Below are 20,788 nucleotides of genomic sequence, written 5' to 3'. Positions count from 1 at the left end.
CGGTATAATTGAATAGAAGGTATAATATTTTGCTGCCTGCAGATGCATTAGCCAAGCAATCAGGGTGGCCACTACATTTTCATTTTGAAATTCCCGTTTTTTTCCCGGTTTTCCCGGTCAAAAATTCAAGGTTTTCCAGACTTTTATTGTCCATTTTCGTCTGAATATAACAACATTTTCAACATATTTGGTTGTTTCATAAAACTCAAATCATTCAACACTTAGACGAACTCGATTCTGTTCTAAGGTTTTCATCACATTTATTTGAAATGATAAAAAACATACAACACAAAATCGTTAAGGGTTTTTAAGTCATGTTTACAAAAAAATTAAAAATGGTGTGTCAAGGCTTTTCAATCAATCATTCGTCATGTGACATTCTATCATTTTTTCATAAGTTACAAGTTACAGATACCAAGTGTGTTACTACAGCTCACAAAATCCACGTCTCTGAGAATATTCGAAACTGTTCTGAGGGCGTTCAATCATGTAACTCTCTCGTCGAAGTAAATTCAGTTGAAATATTGTTTCCAGTGTTTTTACATTCAGTAATGAATGCATCTTCAAGTGTAATATAAATTTTTACTCAACATTTATCTCACTGATTCACAGAGAATTGTTTATAATTTCCCCAAATTTTTAAAAATACGGGGTAATTATGAACACTTGTTTCTAGACATTGTTTGATTATCTAAACTTATCATTAATGTTTAAATATGTACCAAAAGTCATCAAGATCTTGAAAATAAACCGTAATGCATAACTTTATCATTTTCTAAAAATCTGATTCTAAATATGAGATTGTAGAATATGATTCCCTATTCCTTTTTTTGTAACATCTTTATTTGAAACGGCTCATACCTTTAGGCTTTAAGGAGCCGAACTCGTTTTGTTTGTTTACAATTCTATGCTTAAATCTAGTTCGTTACTTTTTATTAGAATAGAAAAAAAATAGATAGGGAAATATGAAAACGAAAAGAATCATAGACGAAGATCAATAGCTTTTAGGAAAAGGTATATTTCGAACATGTAGTCCAAGCCTATCACGGCCAGCAAATCTCTCACTGGAACAAAGGGTGGTGAATTGTTCAAATCCTCGACTAGCTCGAGGGGCTAGTGAGGTGGCCACAGAAAAGGCACTACGGACACTTGCGACGTTCACTGACTTGGACGGGCTCGGATACAAAAAAACTGTAACACGCGGGCTGCAGTAAAACGACCGTCTCGTGCGGTGGTTAAGAGCCAAGAGGCAGATTTATTCAATTCAACTTCAAATCTACCTAAGAGAGCCTTAATTGTGGAGACTCTCTCCTATCGCTTATTTACTAAACAATGCAATTGATAGTACAATACAAAAAGCTCATATTCAATGCTGCTATAAAACTACTACAGTATAACATCGATTTTCAAAACAGTACTTTTAGGGTGATTCAGCGTTAACATGCTGCCCCCATTGAAATAGAAAATTTCAATCACTTTTTTTATCTTCGGAATTCTCGTTGCCGTCTTCGAAGTCGTATTCAGGTTCTACCTCGTTGTCCTCGATTGGCAGCAGGCACAGTTTGGCTATCGGACGTCGGAATACCTTGGTGCCTTTGGACCCATCAGCAACACGCACATCTGCGACGCGCACCAAACCATCGGGACCAGGAATAGCCGTTTCAATTCTGCCGAGGCGCCACGCTGTTGTCGGCACGTTGTCTTCTCGAATGATGACCAGTTGACCAGCTTTCACGGGGTACCGCACATGCCACTTGTTGCGGTTCTGTAGCGTCGTGATGTAATCATGAGACCAACGATCCCAGAAATGTTGGACCATTTTCGAATAACGTTGCCAGCGGGATAGTGTTGATTCCTTGCGTTCGACCAGTCTCGGTTCTGCGATGTCTGTCAGAGGGCGGCCGACCAAGAAATGACCAGGAGTCAGAGGTCGCAAATCTCGTGGGTCCTCGGACAGCGGAGTGATAGGCCGCGAGTTGAGCAGCGCTTCGATGCGGGCCAACACTGTCGTGTATTCTTCGAAGTTCATATTCGCTGTTCCAGTGATGCGCTTAAGGTGGTACTTGGCAGAGCGCACACCGGCCTCCCACAACCCGCCAAAGTGTGGGGCATTTGGTGGGATCATGTTCCATTCGATGGCTGACTTGGAGCAAAAGTCGTTCAATTTATTTTTCAGGAGCTGGGACTGAAACAGGTCGTACATCTCTCGTAACTTTGAGCGGCTGCCCACAAAGTTGAGACCGTTGTCGGAGAACAATCTGGCACACTTGCTCCGACGGGACACAAATCGGTGTAGTGCGGCGATGAAGGAATCCGCTGTCAAATCGCCCACTAGCTCTAGATGTATCGCACGTGTAGCAAAGCATACAAAGACGGCCACATATGCTTTGTACAAAACAGTCCCACGCTTGTTATGCTGTCGCAGGTAGATCGGTCCGGCAAAATCTACCCCAGTGTTGTAGAATGCATGCACACCTTCCAATCGCGCAAAGGGTAGGTCACCCATTTTCTGCTGCATTCCTACCGGTTTTGCTTTCATGCAAGTGACACACCGGCGAATAACCCTTCGCACCGTACTGCGGCCATGCAGAATCCAAAATTGATGGCGTAATCCGCAAAGTAGAAGCTGTTGAGCAGCATGCAACATCTCAACGTGATACGCACGAATCACGGCGTGAGTGAAACAGTGCGTGGCTGGCAGAATAATAGGATGCTTCTGACTTTCGGGCAGTTGTGCGTGACGAATCCGACCCCCCACTCGCAGAACATATTCTGATCGATCTAAAAACACAGATAAGCTGATTAGTTTACTTTTACTGTGAATTACCTTTCCGGCGTCGAGGCAGCTGAATTCCTTGGGGAATGTCTCTTGTTGCGCAATACTGGCCAATGCAACCGTCGCTCGTTGTAGCTCTGGAATACGTAGAACGCCGTACCGATGCTGTCTGTCTTTCTTGGGTCGTATGTGGTCGATGTATCGTAGAACTAATCCCATTATTCGTTGCATTTTTCTAAAGTTGTTCTCCGTCGCAAACAGGTAAAACATGGCAGGAGGGTCAGTAACTGTGAGGCTAATGGTTGGGTTTTTCGTTTCCGGAAGTTGCTCGGTCGGGATGTGCTGGAATCTTTGAGGCCAATCTTCTTCGTCGTGGTACAGAAAGTTCGGGCCTGACCACCAGATTTCGCAATCTCGTATCTCGGAAGGTAACAATCCTCGAGATATAATATCTGCTGGATTGTCATGCGTCCCCACGTATCTCCACTCAATGCCTTTAGCCAACTCTTGTATCTCGATGACTCGGTTGCTTACGTAGGTTTTGAGTCGGCTAGGGTCGGTCTTGATCCAGGAAAGTGCTGTGGTGGAATCGGACCAGAGAATGATTCTGGAAAATGAAATCTTAAGGTTGTGCGTTATATTGGAAATCAATCGTGCAAGTACAAGCGCACCGCTTAGCTCTAATCGCGGTATCGTGAGTTTAGCGTTCTTTAAGGGTGCGATTCGAGATTTTGAGGTAAGGAGGGAAATTTTACAGTTGGTCATATCACAAGATCTAACATAGACGCAAGCTCCATATCCCAGACTGGAGGCGTCACAAAATCCATGCAATTCAACAGATTGCGGCTTCGAATGGGGAAAAACACAACGAGGAACAACTATTTCACCCATCTCTTTCAACTGGTTGCGGAAAACCTCCCAGATTTCAGCGTCGTTTCGTGTCAATATTTCATCCCAGTCTAAGTTCAGTTGCCATATTTTCTGCATTCGTACTTTCGCAGCGAAAATCAACGGACCCAGCAGTCCCAGTGGGTCGTAAAGCTTGGCGATGTCAGAATAAATGGTTCTTTTTGTCGTCTGTCCCAGGTGAAATTCAATTTCGTGCAATCTGGTCAAAAATACGTCCTTTCTGGGTTGCCAGGTTAAACCCAAAGTTCTTGTGGTTTTCTCATCTTCGAAAAACGCTCTTTCATGCTCAGTATTATCAATTTGCCTCATTAATTCGGGATGATTCGACGCCCATTTATGGAGATTGAACCCACCGGCCTGGGTCATTTCGACGAATTGAGTCTGCAGGTTCAGGGCATCTTCTAACGTGTCCGCTCCACTCAAGATGTCATCCATGTAGACATCTTCGGTTCCCGCCTTCGACGCTAAGGGGAAACGCTCTTTTTCATCCGTGCAAAGCTGCTCGAGCGTTCTTGTAGCCAGAAAAGGCGCACAGGCTGTCCCATACGTTACTGTCGTCAAGTGGAACACCTCTAAAGATTCGTTCGGCTGGCGACGCCAAAATATCTGTTGGTACTTCTGATCTTCTGCTCGGATTCTAATTTGCCTGAACATCTGCGTAATATCTGCCGTAAATACAATCTTGGGCACCCGAAATCGTAGCACGATTTCGGCGAGCTTGGGCTGAATGGTAGGGCCAACGTAAAGGTGATCATTCAGGGAACCTCCCCTCGAAGCTGCTGCAGACGCATCAAAAACGACACGCGTCTTCGTCGTGGTGCTTGCCAAGTTAAGCACCGCATGGTGTGGCAGAAAATATCCTTCTGAGCAATTGGTGTCACACCTAATCATATGGCCCTGGGTTTCATAATCATGCATGAATTCTCGGTACTGGTCGTAAAGATCTTGGTCGTGAATCAGTCGTTTTTCTGTCTGTAGAAATCTACGCAAAGCTATCGTTTGACTGTCACCTAATTCCTTTATACTGGGTCTCAATGGCAGACCTACTTCATAGCGACCATTTTCCAATCGGCAGCAAGTATCGGAAAAACTTTGCTCTGCGGCTCTTTCGTCGTGAGTCAACATTCGAGGCTCATGAATGGACTCGGCTTCCCAAAATCTGCTAATTTGCTCGCTCAACGCCTCATTCGTAACGATCTTACAGACATTAGAGATCGTTCGATCAACTTCTGGTCTTTCAATAGCACCACCTACTACCCAACCAAAGACGGTTTCTTCGCACCAACAAGGAGGATTTTCAATTATGGTATGGGTTTGCCCAGTAAACATTTCATGGAACACTTGTATTCCAAGAAGCATATCAATTCTTCGTGATTGACTAAACCACGGATCTGCGAGTACTATCTCTGACGGAATTTGCCCAGGATCAATATTGAACGAATTGATTGGCAAGTTTCCTGTAATTTTGCTCATGACCAAACACTCTGTGCTGTAGGTGAAGTCTGACTTGTAGGTGGAATGGATCTTTACTCTGACCTGACTTGAAATCATCTTAGGTGCACCGGAAATACCTTCAACGGACATGTTCACCTTCGTCTTTCGCAAGAGCAACGCGTTTACCACACGCGTGGATATTAAATTATGCATCGACCCACTGTCGAGCAAAACACGACAACTGATCAAATTTCCAAACTCGTCTTCTATCATGCAAACTGCGGTATAGAGAATGTACTGTTTTGGCTGCGAATTAGTACATGCAACGGAAGCTACTAGCGCATTTGAGGAAGTTGTAGGCATCTCAGTGGTCCTACGCGGGGTAGGTGTTGGTTGAGTTGGCTGGTTAGCATTGTTTTCATGCAACGTAGTGTGGTGACGGCCTCCACATTTCTTGCAGGAGCTCCCCTTGCAGTCTCTAACATGGTGTCGGTTACTAAAACAGTTCATGCACAATCCAAGACTGCGCACCTTCGAGATACGATCGCGTAATTGTAGCTTCAGATAGTCTTCGCAGTTGCTCAAATAATGATTCCCCTTACATGCAAAACAAACAGGGTTACCATATGACCTGCCGGTATTGATTGCTAAAACCTTAGATGAGTGTGACCCACTTCGCTCATTGTGCCCGAATCTTCCTCGAAAGCTTGAGCTTTGAACCTCTTGTTTATCCTGGTCTATGCTCTCTAGGCATCTACATCTAGACTGTAGGTACTCGAGAAGTTTCTCCCAAGATGGCAAGGAATGATCAGTAAACTGAAGCTCGAAATCCTTTCTGGTGCGGGTGTCCAATCGCGCGCATACCAGAAAAACCAAGAACTGTTCAGATAAAGGTTCTAATTTTAGCTCAAGATTAGCCAAAGCTCTAATATTACGAGTAACGTCACTCAGAAAAGTTCGTAATGCGGATCCAGACTCGCGAACTAAAGGTTTCAAATGAAACAGCTGAGCAATATGCCTATCTACCAACAATCGCTTATTTTCAAACTCTGAACATAATGCCTTCCAGAGTGATGAAAAATTGTCTTCGGAGGACTGGACATGACGGGCTGAACCATCTTGGATGGCAGCCTTCAGGTAAAATAGCTTCTCACTTTCTGACAAACTCTCACGACGCTTAATCAACGAATTGAATTGGGATTTAAATGTCAGCCATTCTTCCAATTGGCCATTGAATCGGGGAAGAGGAATATCTGGCAATTTTGTATGGGGGTGTTGTGTTGAATTGACCGCTGCTGGGGCACTTATCGGCTTGGGAGGATCGATTTCTCGGATAATCTTTCGAACTCGGTGACGGATGTCATCAAACAAATCTTCTATCTTCTCAATCGTCATCTGCAGGGACCCAACCTCATCCTCCTTAATTACCCCATATAATTTTACCTCAGTTTCATGCAATAAAGAACGCATCTGGTCAATCGACTCAAGCTTGTCTTCGAGAAGTGAACTTTCTTGCTTCTCGGTATCAAAAGAACGCACAAATAAAAGCAATTTTTCCGCTCGTGACTCAATGGAGTCTATCATACGGTAATAAGACATCACCTGGATCTTCTTTTCAGCCGCCATTGCGAAAAGGAAAAATGCTCAAAACTTGTAATTTAACAAAATACTTCCGGAAACAACGCACCCACTTGCACGATCTTACCTGACTTCCAATCAACGATTCCACCGTTTTATGACCGACCCTGAAAACATCAAATAATGCTGGCATATCATACATACATATCCAGCAATCCAGCCTCGTGGGGGATCAAACTGGCATCAAAATGGCGAATTCTCTCGAGCTCTTTCGACCTGCACAGTACGTCATCCACTCTACTGCACCATGCAAACCGCTTTCGTTCTTTTGTAGCACTTTTTCTTAGGAACTGCTCCGAACAACTCGATCCTTCATGCACTTGTGATCGAGGGTGAAGTTCCAAATTCCAATTTGCACTGAATTGTACCGATCGCTCAAAGTTCATGCACTTGGATCGGGTTTTGTTTTTTTTCACTTATTGTTCCATTTAATTTGGATCTCATTGATCGCACAAAACTTATAATTTCCAGGAACAAGCCACAATTGTTCCGCAGACACAATGTTCCATTGTTCAGAACACGTTGTTCACAAAGTCCACCATTTTGTGATCGGACAATCGTTCCGATGCTCTTTCGCGGGTGAACGTCCAAGTTCCGCGTTTTCTGAGGTCACTTCACTAGCGCACTGTATTTCCGGAAAACTAGACCATATCCGGCTCGAAGGACCACTATGAATTGTTCAAATCCTCGACTAGCTCGAGGGGCTAGTGAGGTGGCCACAGAAAAGGCACTACGGACACTTGCGACGTTCACTGACTTGGACGGGCTCGGATACAAAAAAACTGTAACACGCGGGCTGCAGTAAAACGACCGTCTCGTGCGGTGGTTAAGAGCCAAGAGGCAGATTTATTCAATTCAACTTCAAATCTACCTAAGAGAGCCTTAATTGTGGAGACTCTCTCCTATCGCTTATTTACTAAACAATGCAATTGATAGTACAATACAAAAAGCTCATATTCAATGCTGCTATAAAACTACTACAGTATAACATCGATTTTCAAAACAGTACTTTTAGGGTGATTCAGCGTTAACAGGTGGTTTTCCTCGGGCCCGAAGGGAGTCTATGAAATTCGTTCTAGCAACCAGATGGCCTCACACGACCAAACAATATATTTACTCGATGTATCCCTATTCCTTTGTAAATCTAAAAATTGCCCATGCCTAATTAAGGGTAAATTTTTAAAAACCATTAATTTTATCTAGACGCAGTGTTTAGATTTATCTAGAAATACTGTCAACACTAAATGTTGGAAACTGGCACCCCTGCCTAAGCACTTTCCGACAAGCCGCTGACAATTGCAGTTCAGTGGCTGATCATCGTTTGGAGGATACGTCATTCCTTCTCTCTTTTGGCGGCACGCGAGTTTGGTAAAATTTTACCGGAACAAATTATTAAAATAGTGTTAACTATAGTTCAAAACTTATTAGTTAGTTCAGTGTAGCTCTCTCTCTATACGGTTTTGCTTAAGAATTGTGCGCTGGAAATCGAAGCATCAGTGTTAACAAAAGGTATGCAGTTCACTTTAAATTACATTCGTTTCTAACCTCAAACTTCGGTTCCAGCAACCACGATTCCGTACAACTCAGCAAAGGGCTTAAGTTTAGTCGAGGAATTCCATTATAATTTGATAACCTAGCATGCAAATCTAAGAATTATCACAGAGGTTTGTTTATCCTAGAATTGAAATTGGAATATGTTCTAAATTAAACCTAAAATTACAGCACACACATTGAACCTAACCTAAATTAAAAGACCTTGTTCGGGTGTTTAAAAGTAGCTGTACACTGAAAATGTAAGTTAAAATTATAATTAAAAAACCTAAACATGCAATTAAAACCCAAATGCAATTGCAGCTTGAAGCTGTGTCTACTGCTAACGAGATCAGCGTACTTTTTCTTGAAACATCCGCAACAATTTCTTCAAGATTTTCAATGGCCGAATTCACCGACACCGTCCGGACCAGCACTCCAGTGCCAACAGTGGAGCAGTACAATTGCGTCGCTTGCAATAAACCGGATTCCATGTGTGACATGGTGCAGTGCGACACCTGCGATCAGTGGTGGCACCAACTCTGTGCCGGCGTGACGAGTTCTATTGAGAAGGTCCCCTGGAGCTGTCGGAATTGCATTCCGGATGGTAGCGTGCATTCTGTAACATCTCGCGCGCGCCAGACCGCTCTCCAGTTGCAGCAGCTCGATGCACAGCGCGCACTGGAAGCTTCAGGCGGAACTAGACGATATTGCTGCGGAACAGCAATATGTTCAAGACCGATTCAATCTGCTCCAGGAAGACAACGGTCAAGAAGAAGAACAAGAAAGCATTAGGAGCCAAGGCAGTCGCAGGGGCAACCGCCTGCGAGTGGAAAACTGGCTCAACAAAACGCAAACTCCAAGTGGTCAGCCGCAGCCGCCGATGAGCAGCGCGATCACCGAGCAACAACCGAGGGAAGTCCTCACGAGGATCCAGCAGCAAGGTCGAAGCACTGGTGCGTATCCGAAAAACAGCGCAGGAAGAAATCCATCCGCATTTCTCAACCAAAATGTCAAACCTTGGCCAGATAACCAGGAATGGAATTCCTGGTCCGTCATGGGTGTTCATCAGTGGGAATCCGTCCTGCTACAAAAAGGCCGTTTACAAATGGAGGGTCCCAAAACCAAATCGTTTGGTATTCAACAACATTCAACAGGAAGTGCCAACGTAGGTGCTAAGTCGAGTCAGGAGCACCTTGGTCTTGAATATCAGCCGTCGAATCAGCCAAATCCGGTCAGCCGGGCAGCAAAATCCAGACCTACTTTCCCATCACTAGTTCCGTTGGCCCCACCTCTTGCCGCACCAATTCAGCTTGCCTCCCAGGTCGATGCGGGGATTACCACCGGTACCTCAGGACAAATTCCAACTTTTACGAGATCCGGTTGTCATTCAGCCCCTCGGATCACACCAGCAACTAATCCCTCGGATCAATTCGAGCCGGAAACGCCGAGAAGAAACCCGTCGCATCCGTCGACGAATCCAGGGGCACCGACCGACTTCGGGCATCGTGTGCCAAATCAGTCTAGCCATCAACAACATTTCGCCCAGCAACCGTGGCAGCCGATCAACAACAGACAACAGCCAACAGCAAGTACGGTACCACTACCACCCCTCAGGGACCACATCAACATACAAGGTAAGACTGCTCCAATGTATGCCCCAATTGAAAATGAAATGTCTGCCCCTGAATATGACCCCCTCGAGCCTTTAATGAACCAATTAGGCCTTGAGCCAAATGAACGCCCACAATATACCCCATTTATAAATACCTACCAACCATCTCAATCACAACTTGCGGCACGACAATTAATGGCCCGCGATCTCCCCATCTTCGATGGCAATCCATCTGATTGGCCAATATTTGTGAGTACTTTCACCAACACCACCCTCGCTTGCGGTTACTCTCCCGTGGAAAACTTAAACCGTTTACAACGCTCCTTGAAAGGTGCTGCCTTAGCAGCCGTTCGCAGCAAGCTCATGCTCCCTGATGCTGTTCCGCTCATCATGAAGACTCTTCGCGCTTTCTACGGTCGTCCCGAATCACTTATCAATTCCCTCTTGGAAAAGATCCGTGTCTTACCAGCTCCAAAACCCGAGAACCTGGGGTCACTGGCCGACTTTGGAATGGAGGTGCAGAACCTTTGTGACCACATTGAAGCAGCGAATCAACAAGCACATATGAACAATCCCTCTCTCTTATCGGAACTTGTTGAAAAATTACCGGCGTTTGCTGCATATCAGTGGGCAGTCTACAGCAGTGGTTTGGCGAGTGTCAGTCTACGAGAATTTGGTAATTTCATGTCGGATTTGGTCAAGCATGTCGGTAAGGTGACAAAGTATCGTGGGGCGTTAGTGAAGGAAGACAAGCCTAGGGCTAAGCGTGGCGCTTTACACACACATTCAGAAACACCAACTACATCGAAGGAGGTCGCTGTTCCGAAAAAGTGTTCGCTTTGTACTCAAAATCATCCCCTCAAAGATTGTCCGAAATTCAAGTCGTTGGATGTCGATGGTCGTTGGCATACGGTGCAAAGGGAAGGTATTTGTCGCAACTGTTTAAACTACCATGGTCGAAGGACGTGTCGCAGCAACAGTCGGTGTGGAATTGAAGGCTGCACAACTCGTCATCATCCTCTGCTCCATTCAAATCGCTCCTTCCAAAACAAGTCATCTGCTTCAACATCCAATAGTCGATCAAATCCTACTCCAACAGCTCCGGTGCAGAAAGCACCAGTATCCGGTGAATGTCTAACACATCGTAGCCCTGAAAACAAGTTTCTCTTCCGTATACTTCCGATAACAGTTCATGGTTCAGGAAAGTCAATTGATACACATGCCTTTGTTGATGAAGGATCCTCTCTCACACTTGTTGAGCAATCTCTTGTTAAAGAATTAGGTGCGAAGGGAACTCCACGAGTTTTATGCTTGACATGGACAGGCAAAATATCTCGAACTGATAGAGAATCGGAAGTTTTAGACTTGACTATCTCCGGCCAGAACAACATGAAAGTTTGTTTGAAAGATTCACGTACCGTCAAGAACTTATCCCTGAGCAAGCAATCTCTCGATTTTTCGCATCTTTCCGAACAATTTCCGCACCTGAAAGGGCTTCCTGTCGCTTCGTATACCAATATAACTCCTCGTTTGCTCATTGGTTTGAACAATCTCAACTTAACTGTCCCATTGCGCATTAAAGAAGGCCAGCCAGGAGCGCCTACAGCAGCAAAAACAAGGCTTGGTTGGTGCTTGTATGGCGGAGTAGCGGAGAATAGCTCATTATCCATGGTCAACTACCACACCTGTTCATGTACGGCCGACAATTCTTTGCACGATCTAGTTCGGGATTATTTCAGAAGAGAGGACGTAGGTGTATCACCTGCGATACAGATAGAGTCAGATGCTGACACAAGAGCACGGCGTATTCTGCAGACAACTACGTCACGATGTGGTGATCGATTTCAAACGGGTCTACTCTGGCGATTCGACGAATTTGAACTTCCGGACAGTCGCCCGATGGCATACAAACGCTGGGAATGCTTGCAACGTAGAATGAACCGTCAGCCTCAGTTGCGACTCAATCTTGAACTGCAAATAAAGAGCTACATCGAAAAGGGCTATGCCCACCGTGCAACTGAAGAGGAGCTGATCAATGCCGACCCGAGACGCACTTGGTTTCTTCCGCTTGGAGCGGTCATTAATCCCAAAAAGCCGGAGAAGGTGCGCATGATATGGGACGCTTCCGCCACAGTAGACGGAATTTCCCTGAACACAATGCTATTGAAAGGCCCTGACGAACTCAATCCTCTACCTTGGGTCCTATTTCGTTTCCGGCAATTTCCCGTGGCCATTTCAGCGGATATTGCGGAAATGTTCCACCAGATTAGAATTATCGAAAAAGACAGGCAAGCTCAGCGCTTCCTCTGGAACCCTGATCCACAAGGTCAACCAGAAGTTTATACCATGAACGTAGCTACCTTCGGTTCCACCTGTTCTCCCGCATCTGCGCACTACGTTATGACTCTGAACGCCAAGCAAAACGAAAAACAATATCCCAGGGCAGTAGAGGGAATAGTAAAAAGAATCTACGTTGATGATTACGCAGATAGTTTTGAGAACGAAGAAGAAGCGTCACGAATAGCGGGTGAAGTCAAATTGATTCATGCCAAGGGTGGATTCAACATAAGAGGCTGGATGTCTAACAGTTCTAAGGTCCTCGAAAGCCTCGGAGAAGCCGAAACTTCACAGCCGAAATCGCTAAACTTGGAGAACCCAAGGGGTTATGAACGCATCCTAGGTATGCACTGGACGTCGAAAGAAGATAGCCTGGGGTTCTCGACCATTCTACCTCCAGATATCAACGAACTGCTAGCCACCGGTAACCGTCCGACAAAACGACAACTGCTACGATGCCTTATGAGCTTCTTTGATCCTCTCGGGCTCCTCGCAGCTATCATTCTCCATGGGAAGATTCTCCTCCAAGATGTCTGGAGAGCAGGAACACAATGGGATGAGCCAATAGACAACAATGCCTTCGAAAAATGGTTACGGTGGACGAAATGTTTCCCGAAGATTGCCGAAATTTCTATTCCTCGCTGTTACTTCCAAGAAGCATCCCGGGAACTTTATCAAGATCTTGAACTCCATATTTTCGTTGACGCAAGCGAAGAAGCTTACGCCGCTGTAGCGTATTTTCGCGTCTCCACTCCTGAAGGATTTATCTGCTCTCTAGTATCCGCTAAAACCAAGGTAGCCCCTTTAAAACACTGGTCCATACCTCGTCTTGAGTTGCAAGCAGCCGTGATAGGAGTTCGATTGAGGAAATTCATCGTAGACGGACATTCACTGAACATTCGACGCACCGTTTTCTGGTCTGACTCAAGCACTGTCCTCGCATGGATTCGTTCGGACCACCGACGTTACACCCAGTTTGTTGCGTGTCGTGTAGGCGAAATACTCTCGAACAGTGAAATTTCCGAATGGCGTTGGGTCCCTTCGAAGCTCAACATTGCAGATCATGCTACGAAGTGGTTCCACGAGCTTGAGATCCAACAAGATTCCGCTTGGTTTAGCGGGCCCGAATTCCTAAAAGAGTCCGAAGAAAACTGGCCTCAACCTAGATCGTCTACGACTACTACTGAAGAACTCAAGGTACCTTGTCTCGTCCATCAACCTCATGAAACTCAAACAACTGTCGATTTCACCAGATTTTCTAAATGGGAAAGAGTCCTAAGAACCACTGCCTATGTGAACCGGTACATTGCCCTCAAGACAAACCGAGTGAAAAGTTTTCCAGAACATCTTGGTCAACAGGAACTCCGTGATGCCGAAAATTCACTGTTTGGGAACGCCCAATGGTGTTCATATCCTGCCGAAATGAGCGTTGCGGTTCACAATCGAGGAAAATCGACAGAACAACGAAATGATCTACCGAAACAAAGCATTCTTCGTCAAATGTCACCGTACTTGGATGAAAACGGCGTTCTTCGCGTCGACAGCCGTATCGGTGCTGCAAAACGTGTGTCAACGTGCACCAAGTATCCAGTGATTCTTCCTCAATACCATCGACTAACCGACCTGATCATAGATTTCTACCATCGAAAATACATCCACTGCAACTTCGAAACCGTCGTCAATGAGTTGCGCCAGCGATTCTACATTCCCCGTATTCGACAAACAGTGAAGCGTGTCCTTCGACAATGCCAGTGGTGTAAAATCTATAAATCCAAACCCCAGGTTCCTCGGATGGCACCTTTACCGGAAGCAAGGAGAAATGGCTGGGCTCGAGGGCGGGTGTTGGAACTGGTTCCTGGGTCAGATGGGCGCATTAGAAGGGCAGTCGTGCAGACAAATAAGGGACTCACTCGTCAATCTGTGGCAAAGCTAGCAGTCTTAGAGGTCGCACAAGGAGGAAACCCTGGATCTAACACTTCAGATACCAGTGTTACGGGAGGGGGGATGTTGGAAACTGGCACCCCTGCCTAAGCACTTTCCGACAAGCCGCTGACAATTGCAGTTCAGTGGCTGATCATCGTTTGGAGGATACGTCATTCCTTCTCTCTTTTGGCGGCACGCGAGTTTGGTAAAATTTTACCGGAACAAATTATTAAAATAGTGTTAACTATAGTTCAAAACTTATTAGTTAGTTCAGTGTAGCTCTCTCTCTATACGGTTTTGCTTAAGAATTGTGCGCTGGAAATCGAAGCATCAGTGTTAACAAAAGGTATGCAGTTCACTTTAAATTACATTCGTTTCTAACCTCAAACTTCGGTTCCAGCAACCACGATTCCGTACAACTCAGCAAAGGGCTTAAGTTTAGTCGAGGAATTCCATTATAATTTGATAACCTAGCATGCAAATCTAAGAATTATCACAGAGGTTTGTTTATCCTAGAATTGAAATTGGAATATGTTCTAAATTAAACCTAAAATTACAGCACACACATTGAACCTAACCTAAATTAAAAGACCTTGTTCGGGTGTTTAAAAGTAGCTGTACACTGAAAATGTAAGTTAAAATTATAATTAAAAAACCTAAACATGCAATTAAAACCCAAATGCAATTGCAGCTTGAAGCTGTGTCTACTGCTAACGAGATCAGCGTACTTTTTCTTGAAACATCCGCAACACTAAAAATTGTTACGTAACAAAAATTTAACAGCTTCCATTATTACCCCAAATTCTTCTTAATTATTATGAACAGATAAAACCAAAAAAGAATAATCTTTGTTCATAATAACCTCAGTTGACCCTACCGTTACCCGAAAAACTTGTCTTCTGTTTTCAGTCAAGTTTTAAAAAAGATTTTCTTTAGTATTCAGTAAATAAGATTTTTTTTATATTGAAAAAGGCAAATAATTGAAAAAATAACAAATTAAATTTTTGAATCGTTATAATTGTTTTTTATACAATTGAGTTTTAGCACAGTTAACTTTCAGACACTGAAAACTGTATCGAAAAGCGATAATTATCGATACCTACTGTTTTTTTTGCATGCAGTCCATGATCTATTTGATCAGAAATTTGTATTTTTGCATTGTCGTTAACATGTGGTTATTTGTAAAGATGCAATTCTTGTAAGTCAATCAATTGATTTTCAAAGGAATTTCCCGAATTTGCATAAATTGTGTATGCCAGTTGTGAAAAGATTCGACATTTTCAGCACTCGACGTAATTATCCAACTCGGTAAGCCCAGTTGGATAAATTACAACTCGTTCTAAAGAAATCAATTTTTGCAACTTGTTGTAATAAATTACTAATAAGAAACCATTCATCAAACATTGTTTTTACATCGTTTCTAAGTTCTGAATGCAGAACATGGAAATCATGATCTCTATTTTGAATTCTGACTTTAAAAGTTTAAAAAAAATATGGGCAGTTGCATCATCTTGATTCAAGTTTGAGGGATTATTTAACAGCGTATCGAAGTTCGAGATGAAAAAAAAATAAAAACATTTATTCAATTCAGATTCACCCAGTAAATTTTTTAATTTCAAATAAAGGATTTCAATTTTGAAATGAATATTTCAACAAAATACATAATGAATTTAAAATTATTATATCTAAAATAATGATATCTAAAATAATACAATTGTAGTTTAAAATGATTTTTAGCTTGAATTAAACTAGCTATACTATTTTAAAAAACGAACATTAGAACCCACGAATTTTAAGTTCAAGATGTAATTTTGCTTTAAAATTTAAGTTGGAAAATTTCGAAAGTTATTTTAAAAGGAACAATGTAATTTTTAAAGCAGCCATAAGTGTTAAAAAAAATTCTTAATCCTCTACTACATATGATCTCGAACTTTTTTAAAAATATTTTTTGCATGATTCAGTTCTGTAAATAATTGAAAAATATATTTATAATTTGAATAAAAGTGATTTCATACATAATTTACACAGATCTTTTTTTTTGCAAAATAATATTTTGTTGCTTTAAAAAAAAAATCCCAACGTTTTATGGTTCATTCAGTAGAAGGTTAGCTCTGTTATGCATAAAAATGTGGATTGGATTTCAGTAAAAAAAAGTTACAGTTCATTGTTCAACATATATTTTTATTATGAGTCAGTTTCTTGGGGTTAAATTATGAACATATAAGGCCGGAACAAATTTCAAATCCTTCTTCTGTCACTCGAAGTTGAAACATCGCGAGGGGGGCATTATAAAAAATAATGCGAAAAACAAATAAATTGGAATAAATTGCATGAAAGCTCGTATGCTACAAAATTGCATACTAAATCATTGCCAAAAACCTATAAATCAAGTATTTTTTTATCGAAGAAATTAATAAAATCAAGAATATGAAAAGAATATAGCTCCCATCTTCCAATATTTGTTTTCTGGTCTTGTAATCTTTCGGAAATTTGATTTTTTTTCTCGAAATTTACATAAAATACTTCAAATTTTATTTATTCCCCCTTCGGGTTTGTTTAGGAAATTTCGAAGGGAGGTGTGACAAAAGAAGAAATTGAAATTTGTTCCAGCCTAACTGTTCCGGTTAATGATAAAGTTATAAACCCTGTATCAGGGAGAACAATCTTAGAAGTTTTTGCAAAAACATGCAAAGCTAAGGCTAACTCTAAGGATTTATGCAAAAACCAATTTGAAAAGTGTACGAATAAGGTTTTCAAAATCAAAGACATTTGACGTAAGTAAGAAGGTAAAAAAGAGACTTAATAGTGTACATATTTATTTTAACTATCAGCTTAGTTATAAAATGCAGATTACAATTAATAAAGCCATTGTTTTAAAAAATTGATTTTGCCATCTTAAATTCGAATCATTTGTCAGATTCTATCAAATCTAGTTTTACTAAGTTTTGTGCTAAATCAATCATTAATAACTAATAAATCGACAATCCTCTGTAAAAAACAAAAACTGATTTGAAATCTATTTATTATCCTTCATTTGATAGAGCATTAATATATTACCTAGCATTTCTAGTTTCAAAGAAATAATACTTGAAAAAAATTCCTGACGTGTTAAAAAAACAATAGAAAAAATATAAATATTTTTGACATCATTGAAGAACATTTATGAGGATTTGGTACCAAAGATTCAAATTTCATTATCAATTTTGTTGGAGACTGCGAATTTTTCGACTTATGCTTTGGAAAAAATATTTGATTTATTTTGATGCTAGCCATCATCACTCTGAAAGATGTACGCTTAGAGTTAAGGAAAGAAAATCTCTTCAAAGAAACATGAAGTTTCGCTGAGATTCTATGTGTGTGTGTTCGTTTTCAAAAAAAAATTTTTTTTTATAAAAAATTTCAAAAATTAACCCTTTAATTTCAAAAACTAGAGATAGCAGAAAAAAACCAAACTGCATATTTGGATATGTCGCCCTCAAATCAGTCAAAATCAGCTCTAAAACCCTCTTCAAACGGAAAAACGTAAGTTTTGTTGCCTTGTACCATCGAAAAAAAAAACTAAAAATAATCAATTTTATCGCAATATTTTGTTATTTTGTTCTTTACTCAAAGTACAAATATGTATATTTCAAATGAAGTATCTTACATTGTTGAATCATTTCAACATTTTTAAAGAATTTACTTAGTGTCTTCTACCGTTATAAACACACCCTCATAAAGAAAACTTGTAAAAATTCTGAACAGTGTTACTAAAATTTCATATGACTATTTTATTTCAATTTTTGTCACGATTTTCGCAAATTTTCAAAGGAATCTCAACATATTCAAGCTTTGAAATGTGTAATTCGACATTTTCTTGATAAATTACGACCAGTTTTGAAGAATGTTGATTTTGAAAGCACAACTTAAAAAAATTGTGATGGTACTATTTTTTCAAACAGTACGTTTGATAGGAGGTGGTTTCCTTTTCAACTCAACTGTTCAAATCTATCTTGGAAATTTAAAATATAATTCTGAGTTTTGAATTTTGGGTTGAATCCCTGATCTTGGAACAAAAACTGAATTTCGGTTTCCTTTTGTCAATTTTCCCGGTTTTGGTTCTGAATTCCTGGTTTTCCCGGTTCGATTTTCAATTCCCGGTTTTTTCCCGGTTTTCCCGGTTTTCCCGGTTCTGTGGCCACCCTGAGCAATGGTAGACCTGTTTACAATAAAGCTATCCTAGTTTCATGGCTTATTGCGACTGGTTACTTGAAAGAACTTCTGCTGTTATCCTGTGCGGTTGATCCGTTCGGTGTAAGCTAATGCCAATTGCATGAACCGCAACCGCAAAATTTTAAATGTATTTCTGAAGAGGGTGGAATAAATTGAGACAATTTCGGTCTCCTTGTACGACGGAATTAGGAACCTGGTACGACAATGAAGGAACTTGAATGAGGAAAATAAATCATAAATTGACTAAAAAGTACGTAATGGATTAATCTATTTCCTTCATAGTTTCATAAAACAGTTTAAGAAATATAGTCCAAATACTAAACATCAATTTTAAACCAACGTGGAAGGCAATTCTGTTGAAATAATGAAAAAAGCTTCCTTAAGCCGTTGTCTTAGGGTCCTTTACCCTAGCTAGAGGTGGACACGCAGGCACACGGTTTCTGGGGCTCTTGCTGTGTGCAATTGCTTAACTTCGGAGCGTGGACGGGAACATTTCGGTATCGATTTTTGATTACGGCGAATGCGCCAAGACCTTTGTTTTGAGAAAAACGCATTTCAAGTTTCAGAAAATAAAATCAATTTCCTATTTAGCTGCGTACAATCATTTTCTTAAATAAGTCGCTAAAATGCTTTCAAATTGATTTATTTTCATCACCCGATCGATAAATATAGCTTTAACGTACTAATTACTTCAAAAAATTAATAAATATAACTGTGGGCCCTTTTACCACAGATTAGTGCTCTTATTTTGTTGATTCGCCAAATTGGAGCGCCCTTTTGAATTGCAGAATGACTGTTGGATCACTCATTAAAGAAGCAATATTCAAGCAAATTTCGGCTTGAAAGCGGGTCCAAATGATCACATTAAAACATTAGCACATTCAACGATCTTCTAAATACTGATTTTTACATCTCCTCGTCCTGGAAAACAAATTTAAAAAACTTCAATGCCCTTTTGCTATCTCGAAATAACTATTGGCCCTTTTGTTCGCGACGAAATTTTGAGGGGAAATGGGCGAATGAACTGTGGGATTACACACTCATAAAAAAAGCTATTCGCCTTATTTAAAAAATTAAATTTAACTTCACTAAAATAAGAAAAATTAAAAGAAGATCATATTTTCGGATGTTAAATAAAGAGTTTAACGCATTTATGTGATAATCTGGATTTGTTTACAGTTGGCGCATTCGCCGTATTCAAAAAACGATACCGATTTGCTTGCGCGGATGGGTTAGCTAGAGGACAGTTCGGCGGGGTTAGGGGCGCATACAGTGTGTTTTTGATTGTGTCTGTGGGATAATACTCGATTTCTAGATAAGATCGGTTCAGTGTTGTCACGAGCAATTGTAGTTTAGCAAACATTTTAGTGGTTGAAGGAGTTTGAATCTACTTTTTTTAATTTGCTAGTGGTTGAGATGATTTGATTGAATTTCGCAATTTTTGTCGTTTTTTAATTCTGTTGTCCTGATTTGTTTATAAATTATTTGATTTCCTGTCCCCCACGTCTGATGTCATGATAATAAATATATATGCGCATATACTATTTCCTTCAGATTTGAATCCGTTTAAAAAAACATATTTATAATATTTATTTATATTCATTAATAATTTTTACATGAAAGTTCAGAGTATGGTTCTCAAAAACTAAAAAAAAATCTCGAATGTCAATAATTTGAATATTTAATAAACTATGTGAATTTTAACAGGTTGGTCATTAAAAAAAACTATTTTGAATTCTTATCCAGCCATTTTTGTTTTGTTTTGTAAGACACATCTGTTGATGGTTGAAAAATGAATATATTCCGTACTAAAAAAAATCAATCCATTTTCTTATATTTGGATTATTCATCCTCCTTCTCACTAAGCCGGTTACTAAATTTCATCAACAGATAACTGATTCCATTTCATTCCCTAGCATAAATTTTCCATTATCACAACCGATTATTCATTTTGGAATTTTAAATTTTACTTTTATATCCCGTTAATTGTAACAGATTGGAGGTTCCATATGATCAAAATGAAATTATCTTTTCATCTAATTAATAATTGGATATCTATACAGTGTTGAACATTCGTAAATCGTTCAATTTTTTGTTGTTGTATAGTATTTGACAACCAATTTATAAATGAATATAAAAGTTATATAAATTTATATAAACAGACATAACTTCAATTTTTTTTCAGGTCCGTATCCTTTTATTAACGAAAATTGTTAACCTTCATAAACTGTATATTCATTCCATATTTTGAGTAATTTTCCTTTTCAGCAGATATTTTATAACTATTGTATATTTTTAGAAGGAATGCATCTGGGGATAACCTGAAGACTTTATTGCAAGCGGCACGGGTAGCCGGCCATTGTAGGTTTCTAAGGGTTGGATGCCTTCCTTCGACGAACCGTCGGACCGTGGAA

General features: G+C 40.8%; 2 protein-coding genes across 2 annotated transcripts in view; one reads left to right on the top strand and one right to left on the bottom strand.

Moving 5' to 3' along the window:
• The window catches only part of LOC129753411 (uncharacterized), a 50,907-nt gene extending 44,162 nt beyond the window's left edge, over window positions 1-6,745 (bottom strand). The window contains exon 1 of the mRNA XM_055749233.1: window positions 1,477-6,745. Within this exon, the coding sequence (XP_055605208.1) occupies window positions 1,477-6,745 (5,269 nt within the window). The remainder of the gene's footprint in view (window positions 1-1,476) is intronic.
• Window positions 6,746-8,954: 2,209 nt separating this feature from the next.
• LOC129753409 (uncharacterized) lies at window positions 8,955-14,270 on the top strand. The gene has a single exon (XM_055749232.1). The coding sequence runs from the start codon at window positions 8,955-8,957 to the stop codon at window positions 14,268-14,270; it is 5,316 nt and encodes a 1,771-aa protein (XP_055605207.1).
• The last annotated feature ends 6,518 nt before the right edge of the window (window positions 14,271-20,788 follow it).

The sequence above is a fragment of the Uranotaenia lowii genome, chromosome 3, assembly GCF_029784155.1.
Source record: "Uranotaenia lowii strain MFRU-FL chromosome 3, ASM2978415v1, whole genome shotgun sequence".
NCBI classification, from domain to species: domain Eukaryota; kingdom Metazoa; phylum Arthropoda; class Insecta; order Diptera; family Culicidae; genus Uranotaenia; species Uranotaenia lowii.
Note: the sequence above shows the minus strand (reverse complement) of the source record. Positions and strands in the feature narration are given on the sequence as shown.

What these genes read in the sequence shown, in the direction of transcription:
- LOC129753409 (XM_055749232.1), top strand. Translation starts at nt 8,955, where the DNA reads ATGCACAGCGCGCACTGGAAGCTTCAGGCGGAACTAGACGATATTGCT.